General features: G+C 62.1%; 1 protein-coding gene across 1 annotated transcript; it reads left to right on the forward strand.

Annotated features, from left to right (window-relative positions):
- Positions 1-1,132: 1,132 nt before the first annotated feature.
- LOC308511458 (short stature homeobox protein) lies at positions 1,133-13,859 on the forward strand (the record flags this gene model as incomplete). The annotated part of the gene is made up of 5 exons (XM_081081496.1): positions 1,133-1,427; positions 5,533-5,741; positions 11,559-11,616; positions 11,748-11,836; positions 13,614-13,859. 5 exons carry the CDS (start codon positions 1,133-1,135, stop codon positions 13,857-13,859), a joined length of 897 nt encoding a protein of 298 aa, XP_080937622.1.
- Positions 13,860-15,088: the final 1,229 nt, after the last annotated feature.

Genomic DNA, 15,088 nt, shown 5'->3' on the forward strand with positions numbered 1-15,088 from the left:
AGCGGGGTTGGACAAGCGCGCGCGCGCGGGGGCCAAAACGATTCTTGTAGACAAATTCGTTCTTTTCCGCGACCCGCGAGCATTTCCACGTTTTCACAGAAGCGCGCCCAGCCCCCCAAAGCCGGTGTCTGGGCAGCGCCCCGGTCCTGGGCAGCGCCCCGGCCTTCCCGGGGGCGGCGGCCCCAGCGAGGTCTGCGAGCCGCATCTCACGGAAGAACCCGGCGTCTTTCTCTCCCTTGCGGGGTCCCGCAAGCTGTCCCCCAATCACGCACCTCGCGCGCGCGCGCCCCGGCTCCTCGGGTTCTCTCCGTGGCCAGCGCGGGCAGGTCCAGCCAGCCTTCCACCGCCTCGTCGCCAACTTGAAGTCCATTCCTGCGCGTGATGGCGCGTCCCCCGCCGCCCCGAAGCCCTCGGCCTCTCCGCGTGGCCTCGCTTCGACCCAAACCCGGCCCGGATACACATCATCCCCGGCGCGCGCGGAGCTGCGCTCCTACCCGGGCCGGCCCCGCCGGCTGGGACCTCCTCGCCAATCCTTAAACTCCTCCTCGAGTTTCGTTTCCGCCAGCCCCAGAGAGAGAATGCGGATACCTGTTTTTTGGGGGGGTGCGGGGTGGGGGGGGGGGGCGCTGACGCCTGCGCCCGGCCGCTGCCTCCTCGCTCGCTCGCTGGCTGGCTGGCGCGCGCGCGCCCTCTCTCTCTCCCTCCCTCTCTCCCTCTCCCTCTCTCTTCCTTCCACCAAATTCGCTGCGTACCTCTCCGCTCCAAGGTGCAACAGACGCCCAGCCCGTGATGAAATGAAAAGAAAGCCAATTGCCGAAGTGGAGTGGGAGTGGGGGGTGGGGGGCAGAGATTGCGTCTCGGCGTGCGCCCCGCCGCCCCGGAGCCTTAATTGCTGCCGACAGGGGCGCGCGGGGGGGGGGGGGGGGGAAGCTGGGCGGAGGTAGCCGCGTATAAATAGTGAGACATCCAATTGAGAAGCATAAATCACCGGCAGGAGGGACCTACCCTCACACGGACCGTAGTCTCCGCGCGCGCGCGCGCCCCGGGAGGTGTGCGCACCCCAGCCCCCGGCTCCCAGCCAGCCAGCCCCGCCGAGCCCCCCGCGGACCCCCGCCGGCCCCCCTGGACCGCGATGGAGGAACTCACGGCGTTTGTATCCAAATCTTTTGACCAGAAGACGAAGGAGGGCGGCGGCGGCGGCGGCGGCGGTGTTGGTGGCGGCGGCGGCGGGAAGAAAGACTCGATCACCTACCGGGAAGTTTTGGAGAGCGGACTGGCGCGCGCCCGGGAGTTGGGGGCCTCGGACTCCAATCTGCAGGACATAACGGACGCCGGCGGCCACTGCCCGGTGCATTTGTTCAAAGACCACGTGGACAGCGACAAGGACAAGCTGAAGGAGTTCGGCACCGCGGGGAGGGTCACGGAAGGTAAGCTGGCCGGGGGGGCCTCGTCTCCTCGCCGCCGCCGCCGCCGCGGAGCCTGCACCGCCTGCCCCATTCGCTCCGTGCGCGCGCGCGCCCCGCGGGGAGTCGGCTCCTGGAACGGCGGGTCCGCTCTCAGGTCTTCCCCCAACGGATGAGCCACGGCTCTCGGATGGAAAGGCTCTGGCTTTTTCGTTAGAGAGGAAGCAAACGGGGGCGGCCAGCGCGGAGGCAGGGAGGGGAGCGAGGCTGGGCAGGGGCCGGACTCCCTTCTCCGGGCGGGCGTTGCCACTGGCCGCCGTCTGGGGGGACTTGCCGGGGTTGGGGTCGACGAGAGAGGGCGAAGGGGCAGGCGCCTAAAAACCAGAATTAGCCTCCCTGCCACACTCTTCCTCAAATGCAGACACCCTCGTGCGCACGGAGCGGACATACCCGCGCGCCCTGCGCTCCCCGGCTCCCCGGAGCTAGAATCGGGCCGCGTTGGGGACGCGCGGGGGGACCCCGGAGTAGTCGGGGCCGGAACGCGCGGTCGCCTCATCCGCCCCCTTCACCTCTCCATAGTTTCCGCTCAGGGAAAAACTCCCCCTCGCTCCCCCCACCCCCTCGCCCCTCGCCCCCAACCCGCTCCCTTGAACCTGGAGATTGGATCCTGGCTGAGCCGAGGCCTGGAAATTAAAACCACTCCTGCGCCCGCAGGTGGCCAGCGTCTGGCTGTGGCTTTGAAGGGCGCCCAGGGAAGCTTTCGGTGGTGGCGGCGGCGGCGGCCCTACCCGAGGCTGCGAGAGCGCAGCCGGCCTGCTGCTTGCAGAGGAGAAATCTGCTCCCTGGGCTCGCCCTGTTGTGAGTCCTGGGGGGCGGGAGCGGGTAGGGGGGGCGCAAAGTCCGGATTAGGAGAGGTTCCCCAGCTGGACAGCGGGGGCGGGGGCGGGGGCGGGGGTCCCACCCCGGGAGTTGGAGGGTGGGAGAGGGGGAAACGCTGAAACAAGGCAACTGACAGCGAGCCATCCGTCACGGGCAACAAATTGGTTACATTTCTCAGGGCTGCCTCATTACCGACGGCTAAAACGTTTAATTTTTATTAGGGAGGGAGGAAAGGCACAGGACGCTGGCCATTTGGATAATTTGGACACAGGGGTCCAGTTTCTGTGACTTAAATGTTGAGAGAGGTCAGGGACGGGGTCTCCCTAGAAGGGGGTCCCTCCCCTCTCCCCCCCAAGCACCCTCATCTCTCTCCGGCTCTTGGGGGACCCTTACGCTGTGGTGGCCGAGTTGGATGGTGCCCCCGTGGCGTTGAAGCTGTAGGCCCGGTGCGCATGACCCAGCCGCGTTTTGGAGGCCTTGACCTCGTAGAAAAAAGAGCCCCCCCAACCCTCCCGCCCCCCCAATTGCTGGCTTGCCTCGCCTCGGGGCTGGTCTCCCACACCTGGCTCTGTAATTCATACAATAATGACTCTTTGCTTTGATGGAGAGAGAGGGGCCCGCCGGCTGAGCTGGACTGGGGGGGGGGGGATTCTGACATTGAATGTCAGAGGGTTTTAAGGCGCTAAGGGGGGGACTCCTGACCGGCTCCCCCACTTCTTCCAAGACTCCAAATCCCCCAGCCGGTGCAGCAAGAGCCTTTGCAACTGTCCAGGCCCGTTCGTTGGAAAAGCGAGAGGAGAAATACGAATGAGCGTTCGTAGGAAAGAGAGAAGGGAGGACCGAACCCACATTCCCACTGGCACCTACCGTTCCCCCTCCGCTAGGAATGCAGGCCCCCACCAGGCTGAGCGCCCCCCCCCAGGCTGGTATGTGGGGAGCCACACGAAGGCACCCTCGGGCACCCTGGGGCACCCTCCCCGAGAAACCCCGGCGGGTCCGCCTGCCCGCCGAGCTGAGCTGTGGATTTAGCCAAGCCGGCTGCCGCCCTGGCTGCTTTGAAAGGACTTTGAAAGCCCCAGCGTCTCAGCTGGGATCCATCGTCCGAGGTTCAGAGTTCAGACGCATAAAGCGCGGAGCATGTGGTCGCCTCCGGGAAGGAATTTTTACTGCCGGGGGAAGGGACCGGGAGCTCTCTCTCTCTCTCTGTCAGAAAGACGTGCTGTTTTCTGGGTTAAAAAAAAGAAGCAAGTTGGGGTTGAGCGTCGACCCATGAACCGGGAGCTTGTGGTTGGATCCAGGGTGCTTGGGTTTTGGACTCGATCCTTGGTGTTGGGGGGGGGGAGCAGGGGGCAGGCGGTCCCCGATTCTCTCTCTCTCCCTTCCTCTCCGAAATCAGTAATAAAAATATATTTAAAGAAAAATAAAATGCAAGTGGGGGGGTTGGCAGCCAGCAGCCAGAAACCCCCTAAATGGGGAGGCAGACGCTCAGACAGGGTCCAGAATGGGGGTTCGCTGTCCAGCTCAGGGCCTGGGGCGTGGAGGGCCAAGGACCCCCACTTTTCTCCTCTCCCCACAGAAGTCCCGAACCCCCACCCCCACCTCCTTTGAAAGTTTCCGCCTTAATTAGTTGACGCTTCTTATTTGAGATGGTTTCGGAATTGGTAGAACCCGGGAGTCTCCGGAAGATCAGTATCTTTTAAAAACACACGCACAAAGCGATTCATGTCAGAGAGGAAGGGAGAGAGAGAGAGAGAGAGAGAGATAGAAACACCAGTGATGAGAGAGAATCATGGACGGGCTGCCTCCTGCACGCCCCTCGCTGGGGATGGAGCCCGCAACCCTTGGCCTGTGCCCTGATGGGGAATAAAACCGCGACCTCCTGGTTCATAGGTCGATGCTCAACCTCTGAGCCACGCAGGCTGGGCCAGACGGTCAGCATCTTTTCCTTGGCCCCCAGGGGACATCTAATTAGGGCACCGATGTGCTCAGCCATCCAAGGATGGAGAGGAGAGGGGAAGGGAAATTTTGGGGACGCCGCTCACGGCAGTGTCAGTGGATTTTAAATCCCTGAGCTTGGCAAGAAAGGACTCCATTTCCAAAAAGCGAGGAGAAGTGCCGGGGCCAGAGGCTCCCAGAAGTTGACTGTCTTGCCTGGGGGACACACACCTCCCTCACCCCTCTCCCCCGCCCCCCAACTCACTCCTCCCAGCAACTACAGACGCTGCCATGATTTTTGGAAATAAGAAAGTGCCACGCTTGGCGCCCTGCTGGGGCGTGTTCCGGACCCGCGTGGGTGCGAATATGTGTGTGTGTGTGAAAGAGAGAGTGACAACAGCAGGAAGCCAAGGGGCTGTGCTCACAGGCGCGCACCCCCTGGTGCGCATGGAGACCAGGGTGGGGGGGGGGGTCGTGCGCCCAGGTTCCTGGCGGGAGTGAAGGGAGCCTCCGGCTGGCTCCTAGGGCTCGGCTGGCGCTTGAGGAGACAAGACGAGAGAGGAGAGAGAGAGAGAGAGAGAGAGAGAGAGAGAGAGAGAGAGAGAGAGAGAGAGAGAGAGGAGAGAGAGAGAGAGAGTCAGCCTATCTGCTTCTGTCAACAGACACAAAGTAAAAAAAAATAAGGGAACCGTTTGGAGATCAGAAATACGGGCCCGCCAAGGGCCTGAGTTGTTACAAAATACCGCGTCTTCCTCCCCCTTGAGTTGCTTTTATCGACTTTGACGCAGACTTGGCGTCAGGGCGCGAGTGGATGGCGAGGCCCCGCTTGCCCACGCTTCGGTTTCCACCGGGGCGCACGCAAAAGTGTCCACCGCGCGCGCGCACGCGTGTGTGCGTGGCCCGTCTGTCAGGGGCCCAGGGCGCACTGGCCCAGGGAGGCGCCCACCGGTGGTGAAGGGACTGGGCCCAGGGCGCACGGGCCCCGGGAGGCGCCCACCGGTGATGAAGGGACTGGGCCCAGGGCGCACGGGCCCGGGGAGGCGCCCACCGGTGGTGAAGGGACTGGGCCCAGAGCGCACGGGCCCGGGGAGGCGCCCACCGGTGGTGAAGGGACTGGACCCAAGGGCGCACAGGCCCGGGGAGGCGCCCACCGGTGGTGAAGGGACTGGGTCCAGGGCGCACGGGCTCGGGAGGCGCCCACCGGTGGTGGTGGGGACTCCGGGTGGTGGGGGGACTCCGGGTGGGCGCCCCAGGGCGGTGGCGACTCGGGGGAGGCCTTAGCTGCTGTGCCCCCCTCCGCCCGCCCGCCCAGCAGGTCTCTACGACTGCAAGGAGAAGCGTGAGGACGTGAAGTCGGAGGACGAGGACGGGCAGACGAAGCTGAAGCAGAGACGCAGCCGCACCAACTTCACGCTCGAGCAGCTCAACGAGCTGGAGAGGCTCTTCGACGAGACGCACTACCCGGACGCCTTCATGCGCGAGGAGCTGAGCCAGCGCCTGGGGCTGTCGGAGGCGCGCGTGCAGGTAGGACCGCGGCGGGTGGGGAGGGGACCCGGGCCGGCCTCCCCACCGCCCTCGGGCCCCTGGGGCGCACCAGGGCGCCTGGGCACCTTCAGGGAGCGCAGGGACACTGGGGACCGGGCTGGAACCAGGCGCTTTTGGAGATGCCGCAGGTCCTCGCGCGCATGGGTGCGGGGGGTGCGGGGGGCGCACGGTTCGCGCGCACGAAGGGCACGTGCCCTGCCTGACCTGCTGGGAGAGAGAGAGAGAGAGAGAGAGAGAGAGAGAGAGAGAGAGAGAGAGAGAATCTTACTATGTCTAAGCTATCTTAATATGTCCAGATTGTCAGGAATTTGGGTCATTTTCCCTTCTCATTTCCACCTCTTCTTCCTCCTGAGCAGCCCCCTCCCTCTATTCCGGGGAACAGAGAGAGAGAGAGAGAGAGAGATGGGGGGATTGGGGAGCGAGGGTTTTGCACATGCGGCACGTTGATGAGCTGGGCTGCTGCCCACGCGGGGCCGGATTAGGCTCAGCGCGCTCGCGGGGCTCCAGGAGGGAGGAGGAGAGGGGGGACGGACGGACGGAAGCCTGGTGCCCCATCTGGCCAGCCCCTGTCGGAGGCGCCCTGGGTGTGCGCGCAGCACGTGCGAGGAGGAGGAGGAGGAGGAGGAGGAGGAGGAGGGCGCCTTAGAGAGGCTCTGCGAACGCGAAATTAATAAGTAATAATTTATGGATGAGGGGAGACCAGCCGAGGTCCGTTCCCGTCGTGCGCAAGCAGCGCTGACACCCCCCTGGGGAGGTCGGCCATCCGGCTGTCCCTGGGTCTGTCCGTTGCCACCGTTCGTTTGCAGAAGGACAGGAGGGCCCGGGAGTGGAGGGCAGGATCCTGGGGGGGCCTCTGGGGACCGGTTTTACATACACGGAATTAATTTTGCCAACCGGGGAAGCCACGGGCTTTAAAGGAGCCGCTGTCTTGTTGGCGCGGCCGCGACCCCACTCCTGGGAACCCAACTTCGTGTCCGGAATGTGTGCGTCCCCGAACAAAACATCAAATGCTTTAAAAAAAAAAAAATAGAGGGTGTTGTCCGAAATCCTGCCAATCGAAAAAAAAGTGTGTATATATCCATTTCTTTTTTAAAATATGTTTTTATTTGATTTCAGAGAGGCAGGGAGAAGGGAGAGAGAGAGAGAAACATCCATGAGGAGAGAGAAGGAGAGAGAATCTTGGATCGGCCGCCTCCTGCGCGCCCCCGCACTGGGGATGGAGCCCCCAAAACCCGGGCCTGTGCCCTTCACCTGGAATCGAACCCGGGACCCTCCGGGTTCCTAGGTTCCATGCACAACCACTGAGCCACGCCGGCTGGAGTAGATAGATATATATATATTTTTTCTTTTGCTCCCAAGTATGTCTCATATTTTTGTTTGTTTTTGGGCTTCAGAAAGCGAGGGCGACTTCCGATGAAACGCGACCAATAGACTTTTGTCTACAGTTTCCAGAACCTTCTGGGCATCGGTGCCCCCCCCCCCGCCCCCCAAACATGGGCAGAGGAGGAGGCCTGGGGATCTCCTTTTCCTTTTTTTTGGGGGGGGAGGGGGGTGTCTCCGTGGCCGCAGCCAAAGGGGAGAAGGCATGTATTTATTTTTTATTTTATTTTATTTTTGCCGGCCACCCTTCTCCGGGAAGATGCATCGCGCTGCGCCCTATAAATTAATGAAAAGATTAAACTTTGTCCGGAGGGGACATCAGACTCTCCCGTCATTTCCCCCGTGTGGTGAGTCGGTGTCTCTCCGAGCTCCGCCTCCCCCGTAATATCTCTCAGGCCTTGATGTAGTGTTTCGATAAAAATAAATTACTTGTAATTGAATTCCGCACTATTTCACTCCGTAGTCTATTACGCCCAGGCCGGCCGGCCAGCAGCGCACAAGCCAAAGCGCGCGGCGGCCGGCAAAAAAAAATGGGCCACGGAGGGGGCGCAGGGGCGCAGACAGTTGGTGGGTGGGGTGCCCGCAGGCCTCCCCAAAGCCCTAACAAACAGAAAAAGGGGGACCCCCAGTGAGTAGCTACCCATCCGATCCGGCAGGCAGGCAGGCAGGCAGGCAGGCAGGCGACGGGAGAGTTACAATATCACGGACCGTAAATAACAATTAAAAAAAAAACACGAACGCGGAACACAAAAGCCGCGCGCGCCTTTGGGCCAACGGGGACCAGGACCGCGTGGAGAAGAAGAAGGCGAGAGGGCCGAAGGGGGTTGTGCCAGTGAGTTAAGGGGAAAACGTGTCACGGAAGGGGGGTTGGCAGAGGGAGAAATTTTTTAAAAAAATAGGGGGGTGGGTGGGAGGCGAGCAACACGATCCGCAGCGCGCGCGCGCCTCCTCGTCATCCCCTGCGCAGCCCCGTGCGCGCCCGCTCGCCACCCGCGTTTCCATTTCGTGGGGGTGGGAGGTGAAGGGATAAGGGGGGGGGGTGCCGAGGGAGGCGGGCAGAATTTGCTCTAAATAAATTGCGGCCCCGACAACGAAGCTGTCGCTGATTAACCTTTTATTTTCGAAGGGTTGTCCCCGGCTCCCAGCTGCCAGCCAGGGTTGTAAATGGAAAGTTATGAGGCCCCCGCGCGCGCGCGGTAATTTAATTACCGGCAAATATCTTTCGGGCTGGATGGCGGGGCGGCGAGCGGGCTAAATTAAATGTCATTATTCACTGTCGGTAATGGAAATCAAGAAGGAAATCCGATTAGGGGTGTTTTCGGAGGGAGATGGGTGAGTGCGCGCCTAACCCCCGCCCCCGCCCGCCCCCCCATCCTCTCCTGTAAATGAAGAAATAAGTGTCTAACGCAGTGTCGGTCGCTTTACTTAGCATTTTCACGACTAATTGGAATTGATCGCGAGTCACCCCCAAGTTTGATGGATGCTCGCGCGCCCGGCGCGCCCCGGCTAATTCATCACTTTTATTCCTCATAATGTTTTTGTGTTGGTTTTTTTTTGTTTTTCTTCCTCTCTCCCTCTTCCCCTCCCCTCCCCCCTCCCCAACCTCCCCCTTTTTTCCCCTGCCCTTGAACGGGAAAGTGAGCTTGGCTTTTTTGGATTTAACTAGGATGGTGCTCTTTTTTTTTTTTTTTTGGAAAATGCGCTTGCGGGGTGCGGGGGGGGGGGTATGGAGGGGTGCGCGCGCGTGCGGAATGGGCCCTGGTTCATGTGAGTTTCTGCTCCCCCAGAACGGGGGTGTGGGACCCCCCCCCAGGAGAGGAAGGCCCCCCGGATGGACAGTGGAAAATGTTCAGGCCACCCGAATAGGGCGACAGGAGGAATACGATCCATCCTATAGTGTTTTTGGAGGAGGAAAAACACACACACACACGCAAAAAAGACCCCAAAACACAACACGGGTCAAGATTTGGGGATTTCAAACTTGTCGGGTGCGAGGCGAAGCAGGTCTACGATCCCAGAGACTCCCCAAACCGGCAGCCACAATGAGGGGACAAAGAAACACCCCCTAATGCAAGAACCAGAGAATTCTCCAGGAAAAAAAAAAAAGAGATACAGGGAATGCAGGCAGATAAGATGTGTATCGGGTCGGACACAGGGTTTAGAATAACGGTGGCGAAGAGAGAAAATACACACTCACCACGAACACGGAAATACAAGGATGGATGACCTGGCACCACTAGAAAACATTGGCAGGAATAGAAACTACAGCTGGGTCTTGACTTGCGAGTTTAATTCCTTCCGAGACCGAGCTCGTTAAGGAGCTCGTGAACTCAAATTACTCTGTCAACTCAATGCAAAAAAAAATCGGCCCAGAGACAGCTGGTGTCTCAAAAAACTCGTTAATCGGGACACTCGCAAGTCAAGGCCCCACTGTAGTAAGTTGGGGGGGGTCCTTTTTTTGGGGGGGGAATTTTCAGCAGAGCCATGCACATCCCCCCTTCCCCCTTTGCAGCCTGGCGACATGAATTTTGGAAACTTCTGGAAAGCCAGTTCCCACCGCGCATGGGGTGGGGATGGGGATGGGGAGAGGGGGTGCCCGCGGGGATGGCTCAGCCTGGATGGAAAGCTTGTCCCTTCAAAGTCTCGCACGGAAACGTTCCGATTTCAAAGACTTTCAGGTGTTGCCAACCGCCGGGTTTCGCGCCTGCTCCGGGCTCAGGGGTGGGCGCGGGGAATAGGACGCACGCGTCCGCGCGCGCGCGCCCAGCGCAGGGGTCCCCATGGAGCCACCGGGGTGGAGTGAGGGAGGGGGCGATTCCTTTGGTCTCCTGTAACGTGGCCAGGGAGCGTGGAAACCAGTTAGAAAACGAATTAAGTAACTGGGAACTTTTTTTTGGGGGGGGGGCGGGGAGGGTGTCCAAATTTGCGCGCCTGAAGGCCTCCTTTTGATTGATTTGGGGGTGACGGGCGGGAGGGGTGCTGGGCAGCGCGGGGGAGGGGGCTTTGGGGCGTTGGGTGCGGAAGATTTTTTTGCCTTTGACCAGCCAACCCAGCTGGGCGAGGTCTGCCTCCCACCGCCCATTTCCCCCGCCCACACTCTCTCCACCAGGCACCCCAAGAATTAGGCGTCTTTGGAGAAGCGAAGCCCCTGAAAATACATTGGTATGGATTCAGACAGGAAGGAACAGGGGGAGAGAGAGAGAGAATCATCCATGATGAGAGAGAATGATGGATCGACTGCCTCCTGCGCGCGCCCTACTGGGGATCGAGTTGGCACCCCGGGCAGGTGCCCTGGCGCTCTATCCACTGGCCCACACCGGCCAGGGCAGGACTCCGTAGCCTTCACTGGGCTTCCCAGGAGGACATGGAACTTGATGGACTTGATTGGGGTGAAGGCGGGGATTTGGAACTATTGATCCACCTGCGTGCGTGCCCCCCCCTTCCTTCCTTGGCAGCGAAATTCCCAAAAGTGTAAGATCCGGGGTGCTCCCAAGGGGTGACAGGGTGGAGGGGCGATGCCCACATAGAAGGGTTCCCGCCCCGTCCGATTTGGCTCAGTGGATAGAGCATCAGCCCATGGGCTGAAGGGTAACGGGTTCGATTCCGGTCAAGGGCACGTTCGTATCTGGATTGCAGGTTCCCAGGCTCTGGTGGTGGGGGGCGTGCAGGAGGCAACCCATCCATGTGTCTCTCTCACATCGATGTTTCTCTGCGTCTCTCCCTCTCCCTTCGAAAACCAACGGAAAAATGCCCATGGGTGAGGATTAACCAATAAAATAAAATAAACTAAAATAAAAAAAGAAGGTTTCTCCATCCCACTTGCCATCCCCACACCAGCTTCTTCGCTTTCAATGCCTGCATGTCGCCCTAGCTGCTGGTGTGGCTCAGTGGATAGAGCCTCGGCCTGTGGACTGTAAGGTCCCGGGTTCGATTCCCGGTCAAGGGCACATGCCCGGGTTGCGGGCTCCATCCCCAACCAGTCCGGGGCGTGCAGAAGGCAGCCGGTCCATGATTCTCTCTCCTCATGGATGTTTCTCTCTCTCCCTCTCCCTTCCTCTCTGAAATTAATAAAAATATATTAAAAAAATAAATCAATGTTTGCACGTCTTCGCTCCTCTCTCACTGAGTGGGTGGGAACGGCCCACAGAGAGCTGGGCGAACCCCACCCTAGCGGGGGACGGAAGGGGGGGGGTAGCCAGTTTGGAGCGTGTGGTTAGGGCAGGGGATTAGATGCCCCGTAGATGCCTCGCCCTGGGCGGGCGCTCCACGCCAGAGCGCGTGGTGCAGCGAGGAGATGGTGGAGGGTGGGTGGGGGTGACGCCCTTGGTCTCCAGGCCGGACCTGGCTCACCGGATTCTCTCTCTCTCTCTCTCTCTCTCTCTCTCTCTCTCTCTCTCTCTCTCTCCTCTCTCTCAGGTCTGGTTCCAGAACAGGAGAGCCAAGTGCCGCAAACAAGAGAACCAGATGCATAAAGGTAGGCGCAGGCGCGCGCGCACGGGGGGCGTCGGGGGGCGCGCGCTAAGGCGCAGACGCGCGCGCGGGGAAGATGCGCGCGCGCCTGCGCCCGTGCGCGGCGCGTTCACGCGTCCTGTCTTCCCTTCGCAGGAGTGATCCTGGGCACCGCCAGCCACCTGGACGCCTGCAGGGTGGCGCCGTATGTGAACATGGGCGCCCTGCGGATGCCTTTCCAACAGGTAGCCGCGTTTTTTCTTTTTCTTTCCCCGGTGGAAACCTGGCTGGGCCCCTCCGCCTCCGCCTCCGCCTCCCCCTCCCTCCCCTTCGGCTCCTCCCGCCCCCACCTCCGCCCCCCCCCCCTCGCGCAAGAAAAGAGGCCGCGGCTACAAAAGAGCATTTATAGACCCGTTGGCACGCGTTAAATTCACGCTGTAAAACTCCAAGGCTCACCTTCAGGGGAGTCCCAGGCCGTAAAACTAAGCACCGTGTTACCAAAATCCGAGGGAGGGAGAGGAAAAAAAAATCCCACCTACCCAAGGAGCCACCCACATACTCACCGCCAGGAGCCTGGGGGAGGGGGCGGGGGTTGGCGGGCACTGGGGTGTGAGGGCGGGGTCGACGCCCAAACACGACCCTCCTCGCGCGCGCGCGCGCTAAGGGCCTAGGCGAGAGGTGTCTGCGCCGCTCCTGGACCCAGCCTTGCCCCTCACCGCGGAGTTGGGGGGGCCTCTGGCCCAGCTCTGAACACGGTCCGGAGCGCGCAGAGCGCAGCCCGTCCTGCGTGGACAGGGAGCGGCCATGGGGTGGCAAGGCGCGTGGGGTCCCAGTGTCCAAAGGGCCACGCCCGGTTCGGGACCAGAGCTGGGTAAATGGTGGAGGTATCCTGAGAGCGCAGGGCCCCCCAACCCCGCGCCCTACCTTGCGTGCGGCGCGCGCGCAAAACCAACTTGGCACCCCGGTTGGAGCCCCCACGTGGGGGTGGGAGTGTGCGCACTGGAGCAACATGGGTACCCTGGGCCAAGCAGAGGCGTGGCTGGGTACATGGCGGGGGCACCCCCTTTTTAGCGCTAGAGAGCAGCGCCCCCTCCCCCCGCTCCCGGCGCCCTACCTTGCTTGCGCGCAAAACCAACTTGGCACCCTGGTTGGGGCGCCCACGTCGGGGCTGGGAGGGCGCACGCGGAAGGGACAGGGGCGCGTGTCCACGACGCAAAGCTGTTTTACCCCAAAGTGCGGGCCCAAGGTTATATGGGACCAGGGTTGGCTTGGGGGCAGGAGCAGAGGTCGTGGGTATTGGGGGGCGTGTAACGAGACATCTGGCTGGGAGACGGATGGGAGGAAGGGCGCGTTGCGTGGTTTCAGGCTTAACGTGCTCAAGGCCCGAAGGGCGTCCAGGGCCAAGGTGCTGGGCGTGGGGTGCGCAGACATGAGGGCTCAAGCCCCCCCCTTGCCTGGGCCTCTCACAGCTCAGCTCCTCGTCCCCAGAACAGACAGGGTGGCCTTTCAGCCTCCCTGGAACCCCGACGTGGGGTCAGCCACGAGGCCCTGATGAAATTAGCCAGAGGGTTTGGCTGTGCGCCCCACGAATTTGTGAGGTCCCTGGGAACGTGTGTGTGAGGGGGGAGACCTGAGCCCTCTGCCCAAACCCAGTGGAGCCTGATTCTGGGACTCCTGTGAGGTCAAGGAGAGAGAATTCGGGGGCTCTGGTGAGGAGGGGGGCCCAGCTGTAGACACCCCAATGTTGGAAAGGACTTGAGGGTGGGTATCGCTCAGGACGGGTGGGGGGGGGATGCGGAGATCTGGTGGGTTCCCCAGTTCAGGATGGGACGGACACGGTGAGGAGACGACAGCCCCGAGTCCCCAGAGGAGTGTGTGTGTGTGTGTGGGGGGGGTCCCCAGACTGGGGCAAAGGGGTTGACTCCAGGGGAGAGAAGGAGAGAGGCAGGCAGCCCATGGATTCCATCTGGGCAGGATCCTAACCTTCCGGATTCGCCCCCCCCCTCCCCACCACCCCCGCAGGTCCAGGCCCAGCTGCAGCTGGAAGGCGTGGCGCACGCCCACCCGCACCTGCACCCGCACCTGGCGGCGCACGCGCCCTACCTGATGTTCCCGCCGCCGCCCTTCGGCCTGCCCATCGCCTCGCTGGCCGAGTCCGCGTCCGCCGCGGCCGTGGTGGCCGCCGCCGCCAAGAGCAACAGTAAAAACTCCAGCATCGCCGACCTCCGGCTGAAGGCGCGCAAACACGCCGAAGCCCTGGGCCTCTGACCCGCCGCGCGCCCGCACCCCGCCGCCCGCCCGCCCGCCCGCCCGCCCGCGCTGCGTCCTGCACTCGACCCCCTGCGCGCGCCCCCCTTGGCCACGCGGACTCCGGACCGGGCCCTGGCGCAGCGGTCTCCCACCTCTCCCTCGCCAAGGGGGGACAGACACCCTACGTTTGGCTTGGAGAGGGGGGCCTCCCGGGAACGCACGACCCCGCCAGACCCTCGCAGAGACTGGGCAGGAGAGAGACCCGGTGACTGGGAGACCCTCGGACCCAGCCCTCGACCTGGGACCCACGTGGCGCTCGGACTCGCTTCTCTCTTTCCGCTGCGCGCCCACGCGCGCGCGCGCATCTCTACCCCGTGCATGCGGCCTCCTCCATCCACACCTGTTCGAAGATTAAGATCCTATCAGAGTCTGTTTCTCACACACACACACACACACACACACACACACGCGCGCGCGCGCGCGCGCGCGCCTGAAAAATGCGCATTTTCTGGGTCTGCAACGATGCGACTCACGGCCAGGAATTTGCTTCTATCCATCCGAGCAGCCAGCGAGGAGCTGCGGGACACCGTGCGGATTTCAGGGCGGACACGGGTCGCCCCCGAAGCTGGGACCGCTGGTGCGCGCCCCCCCCACCCCCCCGCGCGCGCGCGCCCCTCGCCGCCGCCGGCAGCAATAACGCATCGCACCTGGTGACCTCGCCAAGATGAGGGCGGGAAAGGCCCCCCCGATCTTCCGGTTCAGGTGGGCAACTCCCCCCTTCCTCCTCCGCGCCCCAACCCCAGCGCCGAGTTTAGGCTTTCCTTGTGCAACTGGGTAACCTTGTTTCCAGAAGAGGACAAACTGTGTAACGTTTCCAGACTCTGGATCTCCAGCCATGGACATTCTTTGCAGACGCGCGCGCGCGCGAGAGACACACACAGGCGCACAGGGGCGCGCGCGCGCGCGGGGTGGGGGTCAGCCTGAAGCTTAGAGGGGGGACGGGGAGGGGAAAATGCAATGAAATCAGCGAAGTGCAATACTGTAAATACGATAGATTTTAAAAGAGAGACAAAAAAAAAAAATCAGCCGTGCACTCTGGACTGGCGAGTCTCGGATTTATGGGGGCGTGGGGGCGCGCCCTTGCGTGCTGGGAGCCTGGCCGGGTGCGGGTGCGGGTGCGCGCGCGGGGTGGGGTGGAGGGGGGACCCTCTGCCCAGCGAAGGGAAAGGAGGGAGGGGCTCAGGGTG

Source organism: Myotis nattereri, assembly GCF_964212035.1.
Source record: "Myotis nattereri genome assembly, chromosome: X".
NCBI classification, from domain to species: domain Eukaryota; kingdom Metazoa; phylum Chordata; class Mammalia; order Chiroptera; family Vespertilionidae; genus Myotis; species Myotis nattereri.